The sequence below is a fragment of the Hakea prostrata genome, chromosome 1 (assembly GCF_041222555.1).
Source record: "Hakea prostrata isolate BN-2017 chromosome 1, UWA_Hpros_2, whole genome shotgun sequence".
NCBI lineage: Eukaryota > Viridiplantae > Streptophyta > Magnoliopsida > Proteales > Proteaceae > Hakea > Hakea prostrata.
The window spans coordinates 2,603,055-2,627,576 of record NC_142600.1 but is presented as its reverse complement, the minus strand read 5'-3'; the positions used below and the strand labels follow the sequence as shown (position 1 = coordinate 2,627,576).

Sequence of the window (24,522 nt, the reverse complement as noted above, 5' to 3'; positions counted from 1 at the left end):
GTTGCTCAACTCCATTCTTTTGTTCATAGTTTCAGGTTCTCCTGTTTTGGGGCTTATATATTTTCTCACCGATATAGAAGTAAATTTTGTTCAAAAGAATACAAATTATTTTGCAAAACATTTACTCAAAAAGTAATTTCTGCTAATATCTTTGAGAGTAATTTTCTTGTATTCTTCAGTTCTCATATGAGTTCTTATTTTAGGCATCACTCTTTATTTTTTTTCTTTTTTTTCCCTTTTTTTTTAACTAGGCACCATTCATGAGATTAAATGAACGGTCGAACTCCCATTAACGTGCACTACTGAAGTCCCTGTTCTTCCTTTAATCATGGGATTTTGACTAAATGTGTCAAGAAGCGGACATGCACAGCATCAACACCTGTGGGGTTTTTACACTTCATGAAGAAACACCATACCGGCCATGAAGTCATGCTAAAATTATAGGTCATGAACGTTGTAGTGAACTAAATCCCATTGTCCATCATAGCTCTCTTATGGTGGGTGGAAGACCACAGATGCAAATGATCTTTGGATTCAGAACTTCTGTTCTTCCAGGAACTGTTAGACCTTTGAGCGTTCCAGCTCTTCCTTTCTGTTCATCCACTAGCATTAGTACATTCTCCAAACAATTCAGTCTAACTATCTTTCCATATCCAAATCGATCAAAGCTCTCTCAACTACTTAAGCAGTGCCCAACGCTTAATCAACTCTACCAAACACATGCCCAAATCATTACCCAGGCTTTCGCCGAAGACTCTTTTCTGATTGCCGCTCTCATACGTTCTTACACCTCCTCGGGAAATCTCCGTTACGCACATTTCTTGTTTGATCATTATCCATGTCCTTCACTCCCCATTCTGCTATGGAATCTCATGATCCGAGCTTACTCCAAAATACCCAATTCCCGGGAATCGCTTCATCTCTTCCATCGGTTGCTCGCGGTAGAGGCACCCAAGTCAACTTCCCCCGACAATTATACCTTCACCTTTGTGATCACGTCCTGTTCGCATCAAAACTTGACGTTCTATGGAGAAAGCGTTCATGGGCAGGTGATAAAAAGTGGGTTTGAATCTGATATCTTCGTAGGTAATTCGTTGGTAAACATGTATTCGGTGTTTGTAAAAATGGATGAATCTCAGAAGTTGTTCGATGAAATGCTTCACAGAGATGTGTTCACTTGGACAAGTCTTTTGGGTGGGTATATAAAACTTGGGAAGATGGATACCGCTTGTGAATTGTTTGGTGAGATGCCTGAACGAAATGATGTTTCTTGGGCCGTTATGATTGCTGGGTATGTCAGTAGTGGGAGGTATACTGCTGCACTTAGATGTTTCCATGACATGTTGTGTGATGATAAGGTGAAGCCTAACGAGACTGTTCTCGTCTGCATTTTATCTGCTTGTGCTCATATTGGAGCCTTGGATCAAGGGAAGTGGATTCACGCTTACTTAGACAAGACTCAGGTGCAGAAGAGTTCAAACATTTCAACAGCTCTAATTGATATGTATGCAAAATGTGGGAGAATAGGCTCTGCTACTCAAGTTTTTGATGCAGCATCTGACAGAAATGTGCTCGCTTGGACAAGTATGATCACAGGCTTATCGATACATGGGCTTGGCAAGGATGCCCTTGATGTTTTCTATCAAATGGTAAAAGAAGGGATTAAACCAAACAATGTCACACTTGTTGGGGTTTTAAATGCCTGTAGCCATTCAGGACTAGTGGATGAGGGCTTGTTGACCTTCCAAAGCATGGAAAAGTTGTGGGGAATTTCACCGACGATTGAGCATTATGGCTGTTTAATTGACCTTCTAGGCCGAGCCGGGTGCTTGGAACAAGCATTTGGGGTTACAAAGCGTATGCCTATGAAGCCTGATGTTGTTATATGGAGGGCTCTATTAAGTTCTTGTAGAGTCCATGGTGATGTTTGTCTTGGGAAACAGATCATGGATCACATTGCCAAAGGGGATCATATTGATTACTGTGGAGGACATGTCCTGCTGTCAAACTTGTATGCTTCTCTTGGTCAATGGGAAAATGTTGCTGGAGTGAGGAAGCTGATGAGTGAAAAAGGGAAGAAGGAAACTAGCCCTGGTACTAGTTGGGTTGAGGTTGGTGGCATTGTTCATGAATTTCGCATTGATGATCAATTGCATCCTCAAATTCTGGAGATACATTGTAAGTTGAAAGAGATGTTGAGAAGAGCAGCCCTAGAAGGAGGCTATGTTGCTAATGTAAATAAAGTTTCATTTGATTTATTAGAGGAAGAGAAAGAACAGGCAGTTTCTTGGCATAGTGAGAAGCTAGCCGTTGCTTTTGGTCTGATGAGTAGTGAAGCAGAGGTTTCTCCCATCAGGGTTGTGAAGAACCTGAGGACATGTGAAGATTGCCACTCAGCAATTAAAGCTATTTCTAGAGTTTATGGCAGAGAAATTATTGTAAGAGATCGATCTCGCTTCCATACGTTTAAAGAAGGAAGCTGTTCGTGTAAGGATTATTGGTAGGAAATGAATGACGCAAACGTTTGAAAGTTATGAGTGTTAAGGATTACTGATAGGAGATTAGTAAGCCAGGATGGGAAATTAGAAATAAATAAAAATAAATTGCGGTGAACGTGGATCGAATACGTGACCTTCAGATCTTCAGTCTGACGCTCTCCCAACTGAGCTATCCCCGCTGATGTTTAAGTAATGACGTTTACTTTATATTATTACCAACATTCATCCAATTGTCCACCTATTTAATAAATCTGATCTATACCCTGAACCACAATAGGGCAAAGAGTTGAATTGTTGCTTGATTCACCTCATAAGCCAGGATTGCAAGTTGGCCTACGAAACCCTAAGGCTTGCATGGCACATTTTAGCAATTTTGTCACATTACACTTAGTGTAACATATTGAATGAATGCAATGATAAGGTGACACCCAATTGTTCACAATGACTTGTGTCCAAGCATGGCCTTCGAAATGTCAATCAATTCTAACATCCCATGGGAGAGAATAATTTAATGCCTTTATGTTGAGTGCAGGTACTCATTACAAGTATTTATAAACTTATCATTCCCTCTTTATCAACCATTTTGGTACTATGGAAGGTGTTTGTCACCATTGCTTTAGTAAAAGTTGGGGGGGGGGGGGGGGATGAACTTGCAATGGTCAATGATTTCAAAGTGATAAAATGATAGGTTCTCTCTTCAAAGTATAGTATGGCATGAGGCTTATGAAAGTTCTTCACTAATCCTACTTTGATTCATGCTTGTCCAACTTGTAATATCATGGATAAGCCAATGTGTTTATAGACAAAATTTTGATCATTTGCTACGTTAAGCTTGGTTGCTACTTGCTGTCGAACACTGAATATACCACATAAAGTAGCAACATACGTCCTGTCATTAAATCACTAATAGTTTTTCATTTTAATAGCAATGATACTTAAATCAATCAAGTTTTATCTGGCTAACCAAAGCATTTGAGCCAGTTCATGTACACTTCAATTATTCCTCAAGATCAATACGGAGTATTTTGATATAAAAATTTTTATTTTTATTTTTATTGATAGTATGTTCAATGAATTTGCTAGTTATGTTTTTTCTTTTTCTTTTTTCGATTAATGCTAGTTATGTTTGTATGATAGTTCATCTGTTGTATTATTTTTAATAGAATAAAATAAATTTTTAAAATTAATTGAGTGCATCTCTTATTCTTTCCTTTGTTTTGTATTAGGAATTTGAGTTAATTAATAAAAATACTTCCTATTAATCACAAATTTATAATAAGAATAAACACCCATGTAGGTGCACAATATACATGCAAGTACAATGACCATCCAAACGCACACTTTGCAGTGGGCTACGAGACAGATTTCGAAAAAGTTTCAGTCACCCGCATTAACATCAAGCAAAATTTTGGACCGTTGCATCCGAAATTTACGTCGAGATTTCACGGTGTGAACTGTCTCTCTTAGCAGTTATCAATATCATGCGCATTGACTGAAGCAAAGTCCGACAGATTTCATGACGAAACCAATTAAATTAGGCTTTTTGTAGAGTGTGGAACATCTACCCTGTTGTTGCAAGTAACCTACTACACGTTTGATGTTACAAGACCGATCGCAGTTACATCCTCCGTGTAATTCAGGAGGAGGTCAATTAGTGAAGAGTTTCTCTTTACATGCACTAATATAACATCTTATAACATGACCGTATTCAAATGAGCAATTGTAATAATTGGGTTCATTGATATTCATCTTCAGTGGAAACCACCACAAACACTATCTCCGGAATCCCCTTCCAGAATACAATACAATAAAGAATGTGCTTACTGACCCGTAATGAACTGAAATGGAATGCTAATTCAACCGTTCAAATTTTAACCAAAGAACAAGAGAAAATAACATTTGGTTCCATAACATCATATAGAGTTCATAGCAGTCCAAATTCTCTCTCAAATCTCAATTAGCAACAGCACAAGCAGCAGTAGTAAGGGTACAAAAGGATAAAATCCACATCCCAACCATATTTTGAACTGAAACAGAATAGTTACCGAGAAATTCAGGACCAAACCCAAGTCAACTTATTCAAGAGGCTGTATCGAAGCTTAATTAAGTACAAACCACAAAGGAACAGCCTACAAGTTTCATTATTTTCTGCCAGGCAATCATCTGCAGCAAAGCACCTGCTTCAGTAATGCAGTGATTTAAAACATGTCAGGATATAGAGTAATTAGAATTAAAGAAATGAAACTGAGAAGTGGTGGTGGGGGTCAAACTAAAAGTAAGCAATTCAAATTCATCGTGTTCATACAAAGCACCCTATGTCAATTCCAGTCCATGATATCACTTCAATGAATATTTGCAAATCAGCGAGATAAACACCAAAAAAAAATGTAACACCCTCAAAAAAACACAATCAAAATGTAAGAAAACATCCAAAAAATAAAATATAAAAGGAAATTATACACCCTCACTTAGTGGATCTTAAAAATCACAAGTTAATACACAGTAATCAAAAATAGATACATGCACATCTGACTCATACTTATGATACATGGCATAGAATTACATAAACAAAGTTCAAAACCATTATTTAAGACTAATGGATTACAACTCCCATTAAAGACAGAAGGAACCTCAACATTTGGAATACCAGGCTACAAAATATGAAATTGGCAATCCATACAATGATGCAGAGCAATCAGACAAGAAGCAGCATGAATTGTCTTCAGAGAAGAATGAATGAGATGAATAAAGTTCGACGCTCCCCTCTCCTGATGATTTTTTCAGTTTAATCAGGAAAAGTATTGAGTTTGCACAAGAAAGATATGATTTCCAAATTGACTTCTGCCAGCTCTCTAAGATTTCAAGCTTCCCACTCAACATGAATATTATTGCCCCTTTTGTCTTATAAGGTCTTCGTATTCTTTTCTTCTCTATAGATACAAACTAAAGTATCTACTGTTGTCACCATCTTGTCATATTTTCTTTCAGTTTTTTTCTTTCTTAACTTCCAAACATAGCCTCATGCGTGGGGGATTGATTTTGGGTTGGGGGGGTCTCCAGCAGTATGTAAACTGTTTGAAGAATCTATTCTCCAAAATTGAACTACCAAATGGATTTTTTAATTCATGAAATATCTGAGGTTTCAAACAACTAAAACAATTCCAGTTTCTCTATCAAAACTCTATTGGATATTCATAATCAATCCAAAATCAAAATCAAAATTGAAATCATACTGAATCAGCCCTAAATACAGCAGTAACATCATGTCGCTGAATGCAGTCAGTATTGGCACAACTTGACCATTAGGTTAAAAGCCCAATGCTCTACCAACTGACCTACATACCTAAAAGAGTTTTTAATGATTGGTGCACAAAAGAAAAGAGGGCCGCCCCCTCCTCTTCTCATCATATTAAAGGGGCATGGCTCTGTATGAGGCTCGTGCAGCAGAGCAAGCAAAGAACCAAGCAAGGGAATTATTAGTAATGCCATGTGCTAGCTGATCATAGACCAGAAAGCAACGGCTAAGTGTCAAATGGAAAACATAGCTCTCTTGCAGTGCCACATCCAATAGCCATGGATACAGAATATATAGCACCGTTGTACATTAGCATGCAGCTTTTCTTGCAGGGTTCTCAGTCCTTTGCAAGCTCCTCAAGGTAAGGTAGGACACCATCCAATGAAGAAAACACACTTTAGGAAAGTGGTTCAGGTAGCTCAGTTGGCTAGAGCAAAGGACTGAAAATCCATGTGTTAGTGAATCAAATCCGCTTCTAAGCAAGCGAAGGGAGCTCTTCAGGTAGCCCAAGCCGGATTTCCAAATTCAAGTGAAAGAGGAGTTGGAGGCAGATTTTATAAACACGGCTAACTACTCGAATTGGTTCTCGCGTCCCTAAGCCCAAGAAGGACAGGTGAGTTCAGTTCAAGTGTTAGGATAGACTCCAGGGGATGAGATGAGATGTAGCACAGTCTGGTCTGTGCATCTGTTTTGGGTACAGAGGACCATAGGTTCGAATCCTGTCACCTAGATGTGATGCTGAAGTCAGCAAATACTCCAATACGAACATCAATCTTCACATCATAATAACATATGAATATCCTTTGCCCATTATCTAATGAATAATGATTCAACTCCTCCTAGCCACTTTTTTTTTTTTTTGGCCCACTAAGAAACTAAAAGGAAAATCTTGCTTTAGAGCAAGAAGAGACCTATTAAGAGAAAGTTCAAGATAATTCACACCACTTACCCTTTTCAATCAATGAGATGAAGAGCTGGAGGATTCCTTGGAAGGGTGTGGAGCATATAACTTGTTGTAGGCAGCTTCACCAATGACGTAAATGCTAAAGGCAACAACAGCAATGCCAAGGCCAGGGGTTGCATGCCTGAACTGATTGCTTAACATTGGATGCTTTCTCCATTCATCCCTTCTCCTGAAAAACTCCCCGGTTGATCCCAATGGCTTTGCCATACCTTTTTGTCTCTAGTTTCCTCTTTCCTTTCTGGACACTTGGTCAGCTGCAGTGAGGTGAAAATTTGGAGTTATCATCCGAGTAAACTCCAAAATAAAAACTGCCAATGATGCAGAAAGACCAATTCCAAGACAAAACTGAATAAAAACATAGATGTCATTCCAACCAAGTAGACTGCATAGGTATGAGAAATGATGCTTTCAAATTTCGCTCTTTTTCTGGTGTTATTGTATGACATGAAGATCAGAATCACAAAGATTTCATTCAAACCAAGACAGCCAGTGGCATCTCAATATCTGGTGACATGACTCTGACCAAGGGAAATGAGCCAGGGGTAGGCCTCGAATAGGGCTGGAAAAAAGAAGGGGAATTCATGGCAACTGACCCTGTTTAGTTGGGATGGGGATGATTAGAGTTTAGTTGTACCAGAGACAGGTACAATACCACAAAATGATCTTAAAAAGATAGTTAACAATGACCTTTGCAGATTCCTGATGATTTTATACTTAACATACAATAACATTGTCTCCCCCCTCCATACACACCTCCCCTCCCCCATCCAACACCCCCCCCCCCTTCAAAAAAAAAAAAAAAAAAAAAGAAAAGAAAGAAAGAAACCCTCAGCCACACGGGAAAAATAAAATAATATCATATAAAAGAAATAAGGCCACATAAGCATGACCCAATTAAAACTTTAGAAAAAACACAACAAATTATGAAAGCAATAATTTCATCTACACAGACAATTCTGGGATTGGTTGTGACTTTTAAGAAGATAATAGCGAGGGGGGGGGGGGGAATCTGTGACTTACAATAACCAACCTTCTGCCACACAAAATAATTTCCACCAACGAAGGTGTCTTAAACCCAAAGCCACAACAGCTTGTATGAGAGACCCACCTAGAAATCTAGAATAATAATCATCTCTCACCTAGAATAATAACCATACCTCTATGTTTGGAGAAAAACAAATGCACCAAGACCAATTCAGCTCATTCTGGTAATCATCTATAAGGTGAGAAATTTCCATAAAACATAGACAAATCATATCATTCTAATGAACTGCCTCATGTCTGAACTCAATTGCCTGTGATAATAAAATGACATCTATAAAAGAACCCCAAAATGCTTACGTCATTAATAATCCGTTAAAAACAAACCCAATGATTAAAAAAAAATGACGAAAACAATAATCCCATTCAGGAGCTATTCATCCAATCTCCACAAGGCTCTCTATACAAATGAAGTACTCCCATAGAAATTTCTTCTGAGTAAACCCTGATTTTTTAGCTTTGGTTGTTAAACCATGATTCAATTGCCTGACCTACACTCTCAGTAATTACCTGTAATAGTGAATCCTGAATTTTTTTTCATCTTTGATCTTAAACAGCATCAATGTTACATATACAAAGCTGATGAGCAACTCACGAACACGATAAACATGAATCCGAAACCAACCCAGAACAAATGACATGTACCACAGAGACAACGATTACTTTTTTCAGTAGAGTATAAACAAAAATTGCAGTAGCTACATTTGGAGGAAGGGGGAGAGGTTTGGGAAAAATCAAGAAACTGAAGTTTCGGAATACCTAGATTGCCGAAATCGCCAAGCCCTAGAAGTTACGAAGGAAGGTCGTCCCGCAGAGCAGAAATGATCAAATGAAAATTTACAATCTCCTTAGATCGACGGACCCTTCTTGCCTTTCATCTCAGAACCGGGCCAGCCTTGATCCTAAACTGGAGATATTGGGCCCCCATTTAAGGCTAGTATGGTTTCACGGCCCATTAACCATATGGACTTCTTTTTGTTCGCCGTCTTTTGCCCTCGCTCATTCTGTACAAGGTCTTGATGAATTCAAAAACGAGGTTCTATTGATTAACAAACTTCAAAATGGGGCCCAAGCTTGATGCAGGGTTTCTGACATTCAGGCCCAGTGGGCTTGGAACCAAGATTTTAGGCCCACAAGTCCATCCAAATTCTATTAGTCAGGCACAACTTTCATGTGCGTGTCCCAGTATGTCTCAAAGCAAGTGATCTTTAGACAGGGTCCAAAATCGTGGGCCTGGTCAAAAAGCCCAATCTGAGGCGGGGTCCACCACCACTCATAGAACCAAAACGGGTAATCCCCCAATAACTCACAGCTAAACAGCAAATTATAGTCTTCCACGTAACCCTCTGAGCATAACTTCCTCGTTGCTCTACTATTTTCCGGTCTCTAATAAAAGCCGAAGATGGCAGGAAAAAAGGAGTGAAAAAGTCGCAATCAGAAAGTGTGAGAAAAAGGGAGGAGAGAGAGAGAGAGTCAAAATCCAGGGAGAGATTCCCGACAACGAAATCTAGATTCGGTCTTTCCTCTCCGGTCGCAGTGGACATGAGGGGACCCCTGCTGCTCCATTAACCCTCGAATGCTTTTTATCCATTTCGCACTTCCACCGCATCCCTTCATACCATTTCTAGCGTTAAACGTCGGACGTTTCCGGATTTCCTCATTGGCTTCTTCCACTCTCTCCATTGCCTGCAGGACAAAACCCTTTGTAATAAGTTTTCTCTCTGGCCACAGGCGACTCTACGGTAAAGCCATGGCTGAGCCCGACGCCGACCTCTCTGATTCTTCATCTTCTGATGCTCTCATTCATGTATTGGCTGTTGATGACTGCCTTGTGGATCGTAAAGTCGTCGAGAAGCTCCTCAAGACTGCCAAGTTCAAAGGTCAAGAGTTTTTTTTTCTTTTTTTATAAGATGAATCTGTGAAGGCAATGTTCTTCCTTGTTTTGGCTCTTTGAACGCGAAGATGAATTTGTGTTGTTTCAATTTTGAGTACCCACATCTGGGTCTTTGCGAATCCGCAATTTATTATTGTTCTTCCTTGTTCCAGCTATTGCAGAGTTATGGCATTGTCTGAGGTTTGACGTTTCCTTTGAATTCAGTTTCCGCATCTGGGTCTTTGCAAGTACTTGATTTTATTGCTGTTGTTCCCTGTGTCTAACTCTTGCAGAATTATGGTACTTACGCATTGTAGTGTGTCATCTTGTTCGGTTGTGCTCCTGGCCTATTCTGGATATTGTGTTTCTGTTTCAGACTTGTGATTTTTCTGTTCTAGTTAGACCTTAGTTTTCCATTTAGTTTTATGGGGGAAAAAATTTATTCTTGGGTTTAAATGCCTTCTGTGTTTCTCAGGGATTTTTTTTTTTTTTTTTTTTGCCTCCTTTCTTTTAAAGCTGGGGTTAAGATTCCATGGTCGTCTGTTAGGTTTTGGGTTATACACCTTTTACAAATGGTTGAATCAAAGTAGTTGAACTTCTGAGAATATGTTTTCTTGTTCGTTTGGTGTGAACTTAATTCCTTGTTGTGTTTTTGGAGTAAGGTTTATTGGTGTTCACAGTTTCTATCTGAGACTTCTATTTTCCCCAGCTGAAGATATCTGTGGTTTCAATTACATTTTTATTGATTTATGATTTGTTTTTTGATTATTCAAAGGGATTTCTATCATAGATTTGTGCTTCATTTGTTAAACCTTGACTTATAGTTTAAATGCCTGAAGGATTAGTTTGTTATTGAATTTCTGTTGATGAAATTGAAGCTAAGTTACACTGATAGTGCTATCAGAAATGCGCTAGAATGTAGATTCAATGAAGCTTAGAATGTAGCGAAGGTAACATATTCTGATATTTTTCCCATGTAATTATTGTCCTACTTTAACAAGCATTATATGTATATGGACTACTTCACAAGAATGCAATCATAAGCGCTGCCGTATTATAGTTTTCCAGCTTCGTGTTTTAGGTAAGAAAAGGGCAGAAAATGAAGAAAAAAACAACCAATATATTGCTCCAACATTGGTTTATTGTTTCTCTCTGACATGCCTGTATTGATAAATCTGTTTGGTAGAGCATGCAACAGAGGAGGAAATATTTATAATTACTGAGGAAGCAGTAGTTCAGGTATTCTTGGGATATGTTTAATATATGAAAACTTAATGGTATATGATCCTACATTGGTAGCTTAAAATATTATGTACCAGATGTCTCACGCTGCATCATTATATCTTCCCAAACCAAGGACAAGACACATCCTATTTGGAAGCATTGTAACAATCTTAGACTTTTGGTGGGTAACATTGCAGAGGCAGAAAACCACATCAAAGTCACTAGTATCACCAAATCCATTGGGAAATTGGATTTTGAGGATTTGATCATGTACATGTTATGCTCATTATGCTACAAGGTAGTGATAGAACAAAGGATTTGGTCAAGATGGAAATGAGGAAGGTATAACTCCTGGTGATGACTTCTAAGGAAAAGATTGGAAGAGAAAATTCTCATTGATGGAATTACATTGGGTCAACTTCAGGGTAGCTGAGCAGTGTCCTCAATGTTGTGTTGAAGAGGTGGAAAGCCAATCCCTGGTAAAGTGACGCAAATAGGTGGATCAACTGCTCAGGTAGAGAAGGAGAATAATGTTTTACACCTTTATGAGATTTGAGAGGAGGAAACTATTGTTATCCATTAAAGTATGAGTAGAGCGCCAACGTAGACTTGCTCAATTGGTAAGACCAACACCTCTTAGCGAAGAGATCCAGGGTTCTACTCTTGCTGATGGCATATGGGATATCCTCATCCCCTACATATAAAAAGCACTCTTGTCCCCAAAAACAAAGTATGAGTAGAGCTGCAGAAAACCTTACCATTCAAATCCGCTTGCTGAAGTGAAACTGCTTGGTGGTGTTAATGTTTTGTGTATGGATATGTTTACCATTATGATTTTCAAGTAGGACGGGTGGATGGGAAGAAATGGTGGTCTGTGCATTACAAAATTTCATGTTTACCACCAGCACTAGAGTCTAGAGGTATCTCTGTTCCTACGCTTATCATCTCAATCAAACAGGTGAGAGTTGGGTTGTTTCACCATTTTTGTGGGGCGTGTTGGCATTGTTATTGTTTATTTTGAATGTATGATTTCTATACCGTTTTTTATTTTATTTTCTATTACAGGTTTATTGATTCAATTGTAGCTTTGTTGACTGTTTATGGTTTTGATGTGTCACTTTTGTTGAATTTTTGGTTCGTTTTTCATCCCTTCCAGCACAAGAAGAAGTGCCATTTATGCATCAACAAGACCACTTCTACTTGTCATCTTTCGTGGGATTTTGACCAAACTCAGTTATAACGAGGATCTTTGAACCTGGAAGGACAATTATGCTCCTAGATCGCATTGAGTTGAAATTCTCGCTTCTCTGTCTGTCTAGATATCTTATAGTGTATACATGCCTCTTTTCATGATTGTGTGATTGGTAATCAATTTTCCTGACTTCGAATGTGTAGGATTTCAATTTCTTGGGCACTGAATTTCTTTTCCATTGTAATGTTTTATGTACTTATTTTCTCAAATATGAGTAGTTATTAGAGAGTGAAGCCTTCAGAATAAAACTTAAATAGCTGGTCTGTTGCAGTTTCTATTGTTGAAAGTGGGAAGAAGGCAATGGAGTTTCTCCAGTTGAATGAAGAGAAAATTGAAAGTCCAACTGCTGATGTAAGTGTCTCTCCCCAAAACTCAAGCTTTGTCATTAAATTATGCTGGGGAACAGAAAACTTGGGAAGAGTGGAGTTGAATCCAGTAGTTGAACTTGGATCCAATTGATGCCACTGATGACATCATTTTTTTTCATGCAATCCGACCGTTGATATTTCAATAGCGCCCCCAAAAGAAAGAAAATCTCATCACACGATGTTGTAAATAGTGATTGTCTCATGCAGGACCAGAAGATTGATATCATTCTTACTGATTACTGCATGCCTGAGATGAATGGATATGACCTCCTTAAGGCTGTCAAGGTAATGAAGACTTCTACTCTCTTCCCTATGCACTTTAAGTGTCAAACAATTTGTGATTCTATTCTTTTTCCCACTTAGTATAAGTGTATAACACACTTCCTCTTTTAGGGTGAATAATGTCCTATCACATGTATACATGTGATAACAGCTCTTGAGAAAGGCATAGTGATGAGTAAAGTTTCAGAGTTCTCTGAAAACCTTTTCTTCCCTGACCTGAGGAGGAATCAAAAGTAGGTTGCATGTTTGTAATACATTTATAGAGGTATCAGACTGTCCCCACCTATGTGTACATGTCTCAGACTCCTTGTATTGGATGTATAAGGTCCAAATATTATGGATGGTGATGATCACCTACCCTGATGTTTTTGTGCATGAAATTTTTCGCCAAGTGATAGATGCCACCTTGGAGGTCTAATAGCTTTTAGGATGAACTTGATTAGATGCTTGCAACAGTATGACTTCAAGACCCTTGTTTAGCCATGAAAATTCACAGTTCAGTTACAATTTTCCATTCATCAAAGTGAAATGGCTTTAGTATGGAATAGTAGCCATGTTGACCTCATTTTGGCATTTGCCCCCTTAATACATACCAGACATTGTCATTACTCATTAGTGAGGCCAAGTTGTGGTTTGGTTCAAATGGTCTATATTTTCCTAAAATCTTCTTTCTATGCTTGAAATACCAGGATGACAACTGCCTGAAATCTATGCCAGTAGTCATAATGTCGTCTGAACACGTGCCAGAGAGAATTAGCAGGTATAATCCCTCCAAAGATGAATATCACTTTTAGTTTATTGTGTATTTGGGTTCCTAATTGAACAATAAGTATATGGGAAACTAGCTAAAAAATTAATTAAGTTCTAGTAAAAAACCAAGTTATAGGGTCTGCTGCAAACTTACATGATCAGCAAACTGGCGCTTTTCTCTTCAACCAGTGACTCCAAATTGTCATCATAGTTTTCGGCCCAAACCAGACCATAATCTTTGGCGAGTCTGACTTATGAGCTAGAAGGTTCAAAGTTAAAACATGTAGATACGGTTCTTAGTTGAATGGTTGGGATCAATACACTGCCTTCAGGATAGTCCATCATGTATTATTTTGTACAGCAGTGCTACTGAAAACTCCTATAGGAGCTATACCAAAATATATGTTTTTCGTAATATGGATCATGGTAAGAGAAAATACTTAGTCAATTTTTTTTCTGCTCTTGAAAACTCCAGTATAAACTGGTACCAGTGATGTTTTCTGTTGCAAGATATAAACGTAATGAGAGTAAAGAACAAGTTTTGGCTTCTGACATGGAGAACTTCTACATAAAATGTTTTGTGTCTTCCTACATTGTGTAGTTTTGGTGTTTGGTAGGAGCTGACCAAACCATCTTAGTACACCAATTCAATTGGAGTTGCTCATACTGCCATTGAAAGTTATAACTACACTTAAATCTGTCAGCGAACCTCCTCAATGAGTAAAGGTGTGAGAAATGAAGGAAGATGAGCAATTTGAGTGAGCTTATAGTAAATAGGAAACAGCAAAAAAAACATGGGAATACTCCAGCTTGACACTGTTTCGTTACTTATGCTTGATGTGTTCTCTACAGTTGTCTCGCTGCAGGAGCTGAGGATTTCATCCAGAAACCTCTTAAACTAAGAGACTTGCAGAGATTACGCAGCTTTGTAAGGCCAGTGACACCTATCCCTGTAATTGGAATGAAAAGAAAGGTGCCACTTGACCTGCTGCCTGACAGCAACCCTTCAGAAAGGAGACCTCACCTTGCTGGAGTTGCAGTTGCATGAACAAATGTATAACCCTGTCATTCTTGAGTGTTTGACCACCAATACTTATTTGTTGCTTCTCTTTAAACTTACTATTGTGTGGAGTCATGGGGTTTTGTATAGGTTTGGGCTGCTTTCTGTTTCTGGTGGAGAATTGTGGTTGAAAGGCTTCAAGTTGTGTACTGATGTTGGATGACTTTTAAACATGTATCCTATCAATAATATCTTTTGTTTCTGATCAAGTATTTGCCCAACATCATACTGGGAATGCTGAGAAAACTTGTTCCATGCAAGGTTACAGATGTGCTACTCTCTTTTTGTTTTTTTTTTGGTAAACTGATGATGTGCTACTCTCGGTTTCAAGTCATCAATAAGTTTTAGGTATTATGGATGTGGTAGCCATAGGCCTATTCAGCATTTAGGAATAATTTCTAGAACTGATTATTGTGTTTTTTATTCAGCTTTGGGAGTAATTACCGGATCTGATTATATTCTGCTTCTTAGATCCACTGGACATAAATTATTACAATACAGATATGCACAAAAGTCTACCCGAATCCTCAATAAGGATTTTAATTAGATTAATGCTGCAATGGTATGGTTGTTGCAAACTTCTAATCGCTGGTTGTGGTTTAAAAGAACAAAATCTGAGGAAATCTATCAGCACTGTGCCAAGAATCCTTGAACAGCCTGTATTCATATGATATAAACCAACTTGACAGTTAAACTATGTTCCCATAAAAGCTTGAAGTTCGTAATGAAACAATACAAAATGTTTTCAAGTCTCCAGATCCATTTAAAGAAGTGAAGTAACATCTTTACTTCTCCCTTTGTCCCTATTTAATAATTCTTCATTAAAATTGTCGAGATGGACCATCCAAGCGTTTTTAGTATCATGATGTTGAAGTGGACCTTTATTTTTTATAAGATAAAGATTACTATATAAACTGTTCACAAGGCCATCAGTGAATTGTACCTCATATCTTGCTACCTCTATAATTAAATCATGAGCAACACTAATTGTAGGTCTGTCCAGCTTTAAAAATGTTACGAGTTTTAAAGATTTTATAACAGTTGAAATTTGAGAAGCTCTGAACTCTTAAAACCCAATAAAAGTTTTCAAGGGCCAATGATTTTCTGCTCACGTTTGCAACTGTTGTGAATCTGTTTGAATTTCCACGATAATATGGCCTAATTGAATGAGTTGTTGAACCTTCACTGGATTACTCTCACTTCTACTGCTTAAATCTTACATAGATCTTTAGAGATAAATCTCACGGCAACAAAAAAGACGTTCGAGTTATTTCTAGAGCCAAACAAATAAACATGTTCAAAGGCTTCCATATATCCATTTATTCTACATAAATAACTATGCTTTCTTTTCTTTCTTTTTTTTTTTTTTCCTTTTTTTTTTCGGTAAACTACATAAATAATTATTCAATTGTTTGTAAATGACTACATTTTTATCCTGTAACCATCGAATCTAGACAATTATCCATCAATTACATTTTAAATACTTTTTGAGGATTTGATAGAATAAAAAAAAAATTTAAACATTGCCATTTACTCTTTCGAACCAAAGTGACTCGTGGTCCCCTTTATTTTCCCCAAATGGAGAATCCTAGTCAAACTGAATTTTTGTGCAATAGTAAAAGAGCGTTTTTTATCTCATGGATACCAATTTGTAACCTGGTGGAAATATAGGTAGAAATTACTAATTCATAGAAAATTTAAAGTTTTCTTTTGACGTATCTTGAATGCAGGATTACCAGTCCAAGCAAAATCAGCTCAATGGACAAATGTTCAGCCTGAATGTATTTTGTGCATAAAGGAAAATGAAACAATTTGGCATGCCTTTATCTCATATGATTGGGTGAAAAGAATTCATGTTTCTAGACCATTGGGATTACAACTAGAAAATTGAAGCAATAAATCTCTTCTAAGTTTGTATCAAAACATCCGCTCTCAATGGGAAAGTCAAACATTAAATAGTTTCTACACGTTTTTATAATTACATGTTGTTTCATTTGGCAAGAGAGAAACTCGAGGATATTTACACAAAAGATACCCAATCCATTAATGGTGCTCAATGCTCTCTCATATATACCAATGGATTGTAACTTACAGCTATAGAAAAATGAAGACAATCGTCTCAATCCACAGGAAATTTCAACATAAAATGATTATGTGGTACCCAGACAATATTTACACCAATATACCATAGACTAATAATATTTGTTTTAATGTATGCAGAATATTTAACCAATGGATAGGAACTGCAAAATAGAGCACGAGTGTCTGCATGGGGCCTATGCTGCTAGACATAAAAGATTCATCAATTTTGGCAAATTAAGTACAATGGATGAACTAGAGTCTACAAGTAAGGATCGATGAAGTAACAGAACATATGCTAAAAATAAAAGAGATATGGAGCAATTATCATGTGCTATCAACTCTCTTACCAAAGCCAATAACAAGAATATAGGATCTTAACGTAATCTCTAGATTAATGTATGTTAATAAGACAACACAAACAATCAAGTATAACAAATTCTCATCCCAATGCTCCAACTTTAATTTGTTAATTGAATTATAATAGCATCTAATTATACGACAGAAATTAAGGGATCCTAAGGTAATATTTATCTGCATTTGTTTGCTGGAATATACGTGGAGGAAAAAATGGGTGAAAGAATTCTTGAAAAAAATAATTTTTTTCTATTTTTCTTTTAAATTTTATAAGTACAAAATTTTTAATTATTTAAGGTGAAAAAATTTAAAATAAATTTTCTTAAATTATGTCAACTGGTGATGTAACAACCCAACTTTTCCACCCCAACCATTTTCAAAATTCTGTAAAATATGTGAAAGTTTGTAAAAAAATATGAAAAAATAAAATCCTTCCTTTTTCTTATCAACCCACTATACATGGAGCCCACATTTTTTTTTCCCCACCCCACTTTTTATCAAAAACAAAAAAATTGTTGCAAAAGCGGCTTATTTATCAGCAAAAACTGTTGCACACAATTAAATTCATTCCCCCCAAGGACGACTCTTGCTCCGTGCGGTACAAGCTCTAATCATACCAATCCATTGTTTGTAAAGACAGAAATACACCGGTTCCAACTAAGAACTCTCTCAATCAAATCTTTTGCTATTCCAGCCTACACAATGTCGAGTCTTTTTACTCAAAAAATCTCAACAAAACAATAGCCTGGATGCGAACAATTTTTGAACGATATCTCATTTCTTGAAAATCTCTTTGTAAACCCAACTATTGAAGTCCTGTCTCTTGGACTTCTGACAATTATATTAAAGCAATACAGCTCAATCTTGGATGGGGATCTAGTAAAAGCTTTAACAACAACAGACACCATCTCTTTAAAATAAAATACTTATGTGGCCCTCCCAGCTTCTGCATGTAACAAGAGAGGTTCACATGATGTTTATAATTCTCATGCCCTTCCAGCATAACTTCTGAATTGGCAGGGGATGTTCACATGATACTTGTAATTCTCATGCCCTTCCTCAAAAAGAATACATCCAGCTGAAAGTTAAGGAATGAGAACTGAAATCTAGGAGCAAGCAATCTATATGATCTTTTACAGAACACGTTGGTATGCAAGCTCATCAGAAAACCCTACTACAGAAATGACTAAAAATAAGAACTGCTGCAAGAAAATGTTTCATATGGAAAACCAGGAACATGAATTTAGATCTCAGAATAGATACCCTTAACCCTGGGCAAATTCTTCCATCTCATTAAAGAATGGGAAGAAATTACATGTTTAAATGACTAATTCACCCATTCACCAATACCTAACCCCCCCCCCCCCCACATTGATAACAAACAGCATTCCTTAAGAGTACACAGAAATCACTCAACAAGCATTACAATTTTCACATGAGGATATATCTTAAGCTCCACTTTTGCAAAGAATGGTATTGGCAGCTGAGGCAATAGATACCAACAACGGAATGAAAAACATAGATATATGAAAAAACTACCAGGATTCAGTAAACTGGGTCACCTCCCAGGTGAAGGTGAATTAACCATGAGAACCATTTGAGGTTTTATTTGATATTGAAACACAATGTAATACTTAAGCACAGAAAGGAATAAGAGTTTTATGATATTCTAACTTACTGAGCACCACCTTGCTGTTATGGCAAGACATGAAAAAACTAAGCAGTACTGCATAACCAAAACCATAGCTATTTCTCTTTGACAGAAAAATACAGAACAATCATCAATATCAATTGGTAGATCTTCACTTTCAAAACTACATTATGCACGTGGCAAATATCTTTTCATTTAAAACTCGACAGTTGAAAAGGGTACCTTGGGCTACCTGTCCATATTTCTAGCATGTCCAATTTGCCACATGGCAGATGTCAACCGAATCATCTAGATAAACTTCTAAATCAAACCCAACTAAGTAAAATTAAGGAAAAAGGTGATAGGACCCCCTGAACCTCAGTCTTAACTTTCCCAACTCAACAATCAATACAGCATTCTATCAATATCTACAGATTTCAAATAGGAAGAACAGCAACAGAATAATGTTTATTTCATTGCATAGTTCTAATAACTCTGTTAAACTTCAACAACTGAAACAAACAACACTAGAGAGCTATGAATTCAGACCAGCAAAACAGCAATATAATAGTGAAGATATAGCTTGCTGAATCCAGACTAATACTAATACCTACTGATACTACTAACTGATAAGAACTTCTGAAATAAAGATAAACTACTTAGAACTTTGATGAACAAATTCATCCCCATGGCCAGGCCATTCCCCGAGAAGTCTTCCCTCTCCCACAAGCACAGCTTGTCTCTCCTCTTTTCCCCTCCTCCCCTCTCCCCTCTCCTCCTTACATATATTGTTTTAGAATCCTAACAAACTCCCTACGCATAACCAATTCTGTCACCATCAGCCACTCTCCTGTTGCCAACTGAATGACCCCTTCTGCTCCTCTGACTACAACAAGTTAGTGGCTGCTGTCCACTTGGATGCTGCCAGCTGTCTTCTTTTCAGTTGTATCCCCTGTAGCAGCTGTAGGTCGTATCATGTAGTCCCTCTTCTTCTTTCTCTTGTATACCTTGGTGATTAGGGGCTTATCAAAAGGTAACAGCATAGTCGTCATAACAAGCTAATTAAATATCCACATAGTTTTGTACCCCAAAAGAAAAAATATCCACATAGATGACCTGGACCAAATTTTACCCACAGCAAATTCAAGCAAACACTACATTACCCAATGATTAAAATTTGCAGCATCGTCTGTGACACAGCTTAGAACCAGCATACCATCTTCACAAGCGCCGTAAACTACCCATCAATATATGGTTGGTTCATGAAGCACAATAGGATAGTAAGAATGCCTAAAATTAAGCAACTACATGGGCTATACTGAACCCAAAAAAAAGTGGGGTGCAGGCAAACCCCTGTTTTTTGGTGGGTGTTAGGGGCTTTGCATCTAAAACACCAAACTTGCAACAGACAGGAGAGCAACCAATGAAAGTAATGGAACCCGCCAGGCCTCAGAATAACCTTTTGGCTTCAACCATACTGGTGAAACTCTGTCAACTCCAAAATCAGTCACCCAGCAATAAACAGTGGGACTAAGAACATCACATTTGTCGCCATAACTCAGGCCCAAAACCCATCAAGTGAAGTCCCAGCCCATGTACTGAAGTACACCATTATTCACAACTACGATGAACTTTACTCGAGGAGAGAACAACATATGAAGCTGCAGGTATTCAAATACAAATACACTCAAATATACGAGTATACTTTCAGCAACCTAAAAATGTGAGATGAGTTTTGTCTGCCCCGAATTGCCTCCAAGTGATCACTCCAAGATCAGAAGGCTGCTTCTAGCATGAGATCCAACAGCATATGCAAGGTTCAACTAACTTTTACTTTATCACCGCTTTAAACCTTATGAGATCTTCCATCATAAGGCTCTGAAGGACAGTGAACAGAGGGAGTTCATAACAATATTAGCATTCATGACAGCATTATTAGTGGTAGTATTAACACTTAAATAAACAGCAACTGAGGACTAAAGGATTCTGAACAATAGACATAATACATTTGTGAAGGTTTAGGAATCTGCTGCAACGCAGATTACATTTAAGTTTGAAAACAGACAGACAAAATGAAAAAATAAAAAACCCTCAAAAGTCAAAACTACAACAGAAGTGCAAAAGATACCAAACATTACACATGTGAACCAAAAAGAAACAATAAGAAGTCATTATACATTTAAACCAAAAAGAAACAACAAGAAGTACCATCCAACCAGGAGGTCTAGGGGTTGACCTAGTCCTTCTAGTGGAGAGGGGTCTCAAAGTTGTATGATATATGGGATATCTCTTGAAGGGGGGTGAAGAAGATCACAAATCACCCTGGCCACACGGCACTCACTATCACTTCATTATTCATCAAGGAAAATCTGAGGACTCTATCATGGTTACTTGGTCTGAATTAGAGAAATCAAACACTAATTCTAAATCTAAAACTAGAAAAGAATGAAACTTCACTACTAGCTACCTATTCAAAGTAAACAAAATGACTTTAAGATAAATCCAAATAAATAAATCAACTACTGATATACTCCTAGACCAAGATTTAACCTCATTCTTGACCTAGGTTCTCAAACAGGTTGGGACCAACCCACAGAACCAATCCTATATCACCATACCACATGACCAACTCTCTGCTGAAAAAACTGACAGTCCAAGAGAAAATCATACCTTATGATTCAGCCCCCTCCATAAGTTCGTTAATTGCTTGAATACCCATGGTTGCTAAGATAACACTCTTCCTCGAGAACTACTTGTCATCCCTATATTCCATTGCACAGAAAACATGATCCTTATCATACTTCAATAGGAATTTTTTTTTTTTTTTTTTTGGGTTATGGTGGGGGGACAAAAAAAGAATTTCAACAGATTCTTTGTGTATTATATAATTTCAAGAATAAATTAAGCAACGTTTTTTTAACTGAAAGTAGAACCACGAGACTTAAAATGAAGAAAAAGCAGAAACAAGTTCTTCCACAAGCATGTAAACATCAAAAGGAAGCCCATTAATGGGGAGACAGGATCCCGAAAAAGACAGCCCTCTGATCACTTCCTTCACCATAGTAAGAAGAACACAATTCTCTGTGATCCTCCAAATGCTCTTCCACTTCACATGGAAGAACCCAGTCACAAAAGATGACACAAAACTAATAAAAAATCGTACCATGCTATCATCACAAATCCTTTCAGTGCGGAAATGAATAGTCTATAGATTCTCAATTGATTGTTACAAGAATTCTGTCACTGTAATGGTTTCAAAATTTGGCAAAACCTAAACAATTTTTAAGGAATGGGGAAAGCAAATACATTATATTTAACACTGAAAAGCTAAGAAATATTATTATAAATATGGTGTGCTCCACAGACAGAAGAGTGTCTCACCACTGCCAAGCACAAGACATGAATCAAACAAATTGGGATAAGAAGACCCAGGGTGTTAAAAAGCTTTATCAGATAATCTACTCATAAGAGGGCAGGAAAAAACAAAAACAAAAACACAACCTTATGTAACATGTCAATTTGTCACGAAACATCTTATGCATTCTCAACAAAGTCAGCACTAAATGCCTCAATTCACTACAATCCGGTAGTAACAGTGCAGGAGACCCACACATACCCACCATTGTTAAAAAGGTTGCCTATGTCCTTTTCTAAATGAGATTAAACAGGAGTGGATAACACTCTTGTGACCAATTTCACTCACGTTTCGATATCAAAAATGCTTCAACCATCATCCATACATCTGGAAGCCCCCTACTCCTAAGATAGATCTTACTGAAGAGTGAGCTCCTGAAAAAAGTAACATCTACAATTAGTTATGGCATAATTCCTCTCCTGCCCCAATTCCATACTGTTTTGATTGATTTAACTTGTAACTTGTAATATTCCATATATTCAAAATCAGTAGTGACCGCCTTATAAAACGTACTCCTGGTTCAGAAAGAGCTAAAGTTGACTGTACATGAAGACGCGGTTTGTCACAACGGCTACATGGGGCTGAGGGGGTTATGAAGTTGGCTAAGGAGAAGAGAGTATTCGCCTCAGAGAAACACAACAACAAAAAATAGAAGTGGGAACTAAAATAAACAAAGCACGAGGAACAGCATGAGATCCCATGGAAAATAGTAATAGACAGCTCAGAATATTAGTGTACAGTATTAGCATACAATTACTCCTGCATACAGAACTCTTTAGTATCAAACACCCATGGGAAAGGATATAGCTGCAGACTCCGCTTGGTTGACCATGGCGTTCTTGGTTAGCTTCTTGGCAAGACCATTGAACCCTAATGTCCAATCCCTTGTTTTAGTTCATTTTGGATAATAGTCGTAAATCATGACCATACACCTCATACTTACTGTAGTTTGTTCTTTTGTTTTCTACCAACCTCGGACCAGACTCCAGAGGATGACGGTTCCAAATCTGAACTTAGAAAAGCATATGAGAATCTGCACTACATAGCCAGAATGCATGTAAACAAGAAGAAGGTTAGGGTTCTTAAATATAAAAAATACGGACGACAGAGAGAACACCAAATGACCGAAATCAGGGCGCGAAGGTTAGGGTTCTTAAAGAACAACAATACAGACTACTGAGACGCGAAAACCTCATAGTCAACCAAGCGGAGTCATGACCATACACCTCATACTTACTGTAGTTTGTTCTTTTGTTTTCTACCAACCTCGGACCAGACTCCAGAGGATGAAGATTCCAAATCTGAACTTAGAAAAGCATATAAGAATCTGCACTACATAGCCAGAATGCATGTAAACAAGGAGAAGGTTAGGGTTCTTAAATATAAAAAATACGGACGACAGAGAGAACACCAAATGACCGAAATCAGGGCGCGAAGGTTAGGTTCTTAAAGAACGACAATACAGACTACTGAGACGCGAAAACCTCGTTTTAGCAAAAATTATACTTTTCAAGAAAAATACATTTGACAATTGACAGTAAATCATGATGAATTGAAAAAAGTTGATAAGGTTCCACCGAGACTTGAACTCGGGTTACTGGATTCAGAGTCCAATGTCCTGACCACTAGACCATGGAACCCGTATGAAATAACGATTGCGCTTTTCTTTATATACCTTTAAATTATTTTTTTTCCTTTTCCCTTCTAGGTATTAGTGCTCTACCTATGAGATTGTGGATCATTTCTCTAACAGAAAGGTGCTCTCTCAATGGTCTTACAATCACAAATTATGTAAGGCCTATAAGTAAAAATTAATAAAACATAAAAAAAAAAATCTCGTCACCCTAACCCTATGGCCCCCCTGTAACTCATGGTCAACAGCTGTTGGGAGAGCACACAGTGCTTCCCGTCGAGAAAGACGATCTTGACTCTACCTATGAACCCCCTACATACACGAAAAAAAAAATAAGTACATTAATTTCAAGTTCAAATCTTCGTGAAGACAAAATTAAATTTAAGTTTAGTTGACCTAATATTTTAAGAATTTAACCCAACCTCTATAATAAATATGTTCATGTTCTCACACTTACAAACCCATTTAACTCATTGACTTGATCAAATATATGAGAAAATTTACAGTATAACTCCTTGACTTGAGAATTTTTCTTTTTTGGTAAATTGTTCTCGTATACTTGATCAACAAGCCAGACCAAGACTTGTGAAAACCCCTCACTATTATTTACAATTTTTTCTGGCAATAATTTTGTAGTTAAAATGTGTTTTGTCTAAGTTGTAATTGCTTGAAGTAATTGAGTCTACCAACAAAATTGACATTCTAAAAAAGGTCAAACATAATTTATGTTAAACTTGGTATATTATTTGCAGGTGTCTTTGACTTTGGATTTTGCTTTGGGGGTTCTTGGTTGTTGTGGTA

At 37.4% G+C, this 24,522-nt stretch overlaps 2 protein-coding genes, 2 non-coding genes and 1 pseudogene across 7 annotated transcripts; 2 read left to right on the top strand and 3 right to left on the bottom strand.

Moving 5' to 3' along the window:
* Positions 1–155: 155 nt before the first annotated feature.
* LOC149026632 (pentatricopeptide repeat-containing protein At5g66520 pseudogene) lies at positions 156–2,661 on the top strand (annotated as a pseudogene).
* Positions 2,605–2,677, bottom strand: TRNAF-GAA (transfer RNA phenylalanine (anticodon GAA)). The gene has a single exon. It is a non-coding gene; the product is annotated as a tRNA-Phe (tRNA).
* A 1,156-nt stretch (positions 2,678–3,833) lies between these two features.
* LOC149026630 (NADH dehydrogenase [ubiquinone] 1 beta subcomplex subunit 3-A-like) lies at positions 3,834–8,667 on the bottom strand. 3 transcript variants are annotated; one of them, XM_089154741.1, is made up of 3 exons: positions 8,558–8,667; positions 6,743–7,011; positions 3,834–4,678 (listed from the first exon to the last, which is right to left on the bottom strand). In XM_089154741.1, the coding sequence occupies exon 2, from the start codon at positions 6,962–6,964 to the stop codon at positions 6,752–6,754; it is 213 nt and encodes a 70-aa protein (XP_089010867.1). In that variant the 5' UTR covers positions 6,965–7,011; positions 8,558–8,667; the 3' UTR covers positions 3,834–4,678; positions 6,743–6,751. The 3 variants fall into 3 exon arrangements, with proteins under 3 accessions (XP_089010867.1, XP_089010858.1, XP_089010850.1); XM_089154732.1 differs by having other exon boundaries at positions 3,836–4,661; XM_089154724.1 differs by having other exon boundaries at positions 3,838–4,675.
* A 570-nt stretch (positions 8,668–9,237) lies between these two features.
* LOC149026629 (two-component response regulator ARR17-like) lies at positions 9,238–15,568 on the top strand. Of its 2 annotated transcripts, XM_089154714.1 has the most exons (6): positions 9,238–9,678; positions 12,419–12,498; positions 12,723–12,800; positions 13,487–13,557; positions 14,400–14,601; positions 14,698–15,568. In XM_089154714.1, the coding sequence occupies exons 1-5, from the start codon at positions 9,375–9,377 to the stop codon at positions 14,593–14,595; spliced, it is 729 nt and encodes a 242-aa protein (XP_089010840.1). In that variant the 5' UTR covers positions 9,238–9,374; the 3' UTR covers positions 14,596–14,601; positions 14,698–15,568. The 2 variants fall into 2 exon arrangements, with proteins under 2 accessions (XP_089010840.1, XP_089010834.1); XM_089154708.1 differs by having other exon boundaries at positions 14,400–15,504.
* An 8,088-nt stretch (positions 15,569–23,656) lies between these two features.
* Positions 23,657–23,728, bottom strand: TRNAQ-CUG (transfer RNA glutamine (anticodon CUG)). The gene has a single exon. It is a non-coding gene; the product is annotated as a tRNA-Gln (tRNA).
* Between the last annotated feature and the right edge of the window lie 794 nt (positions 23,729–24,522).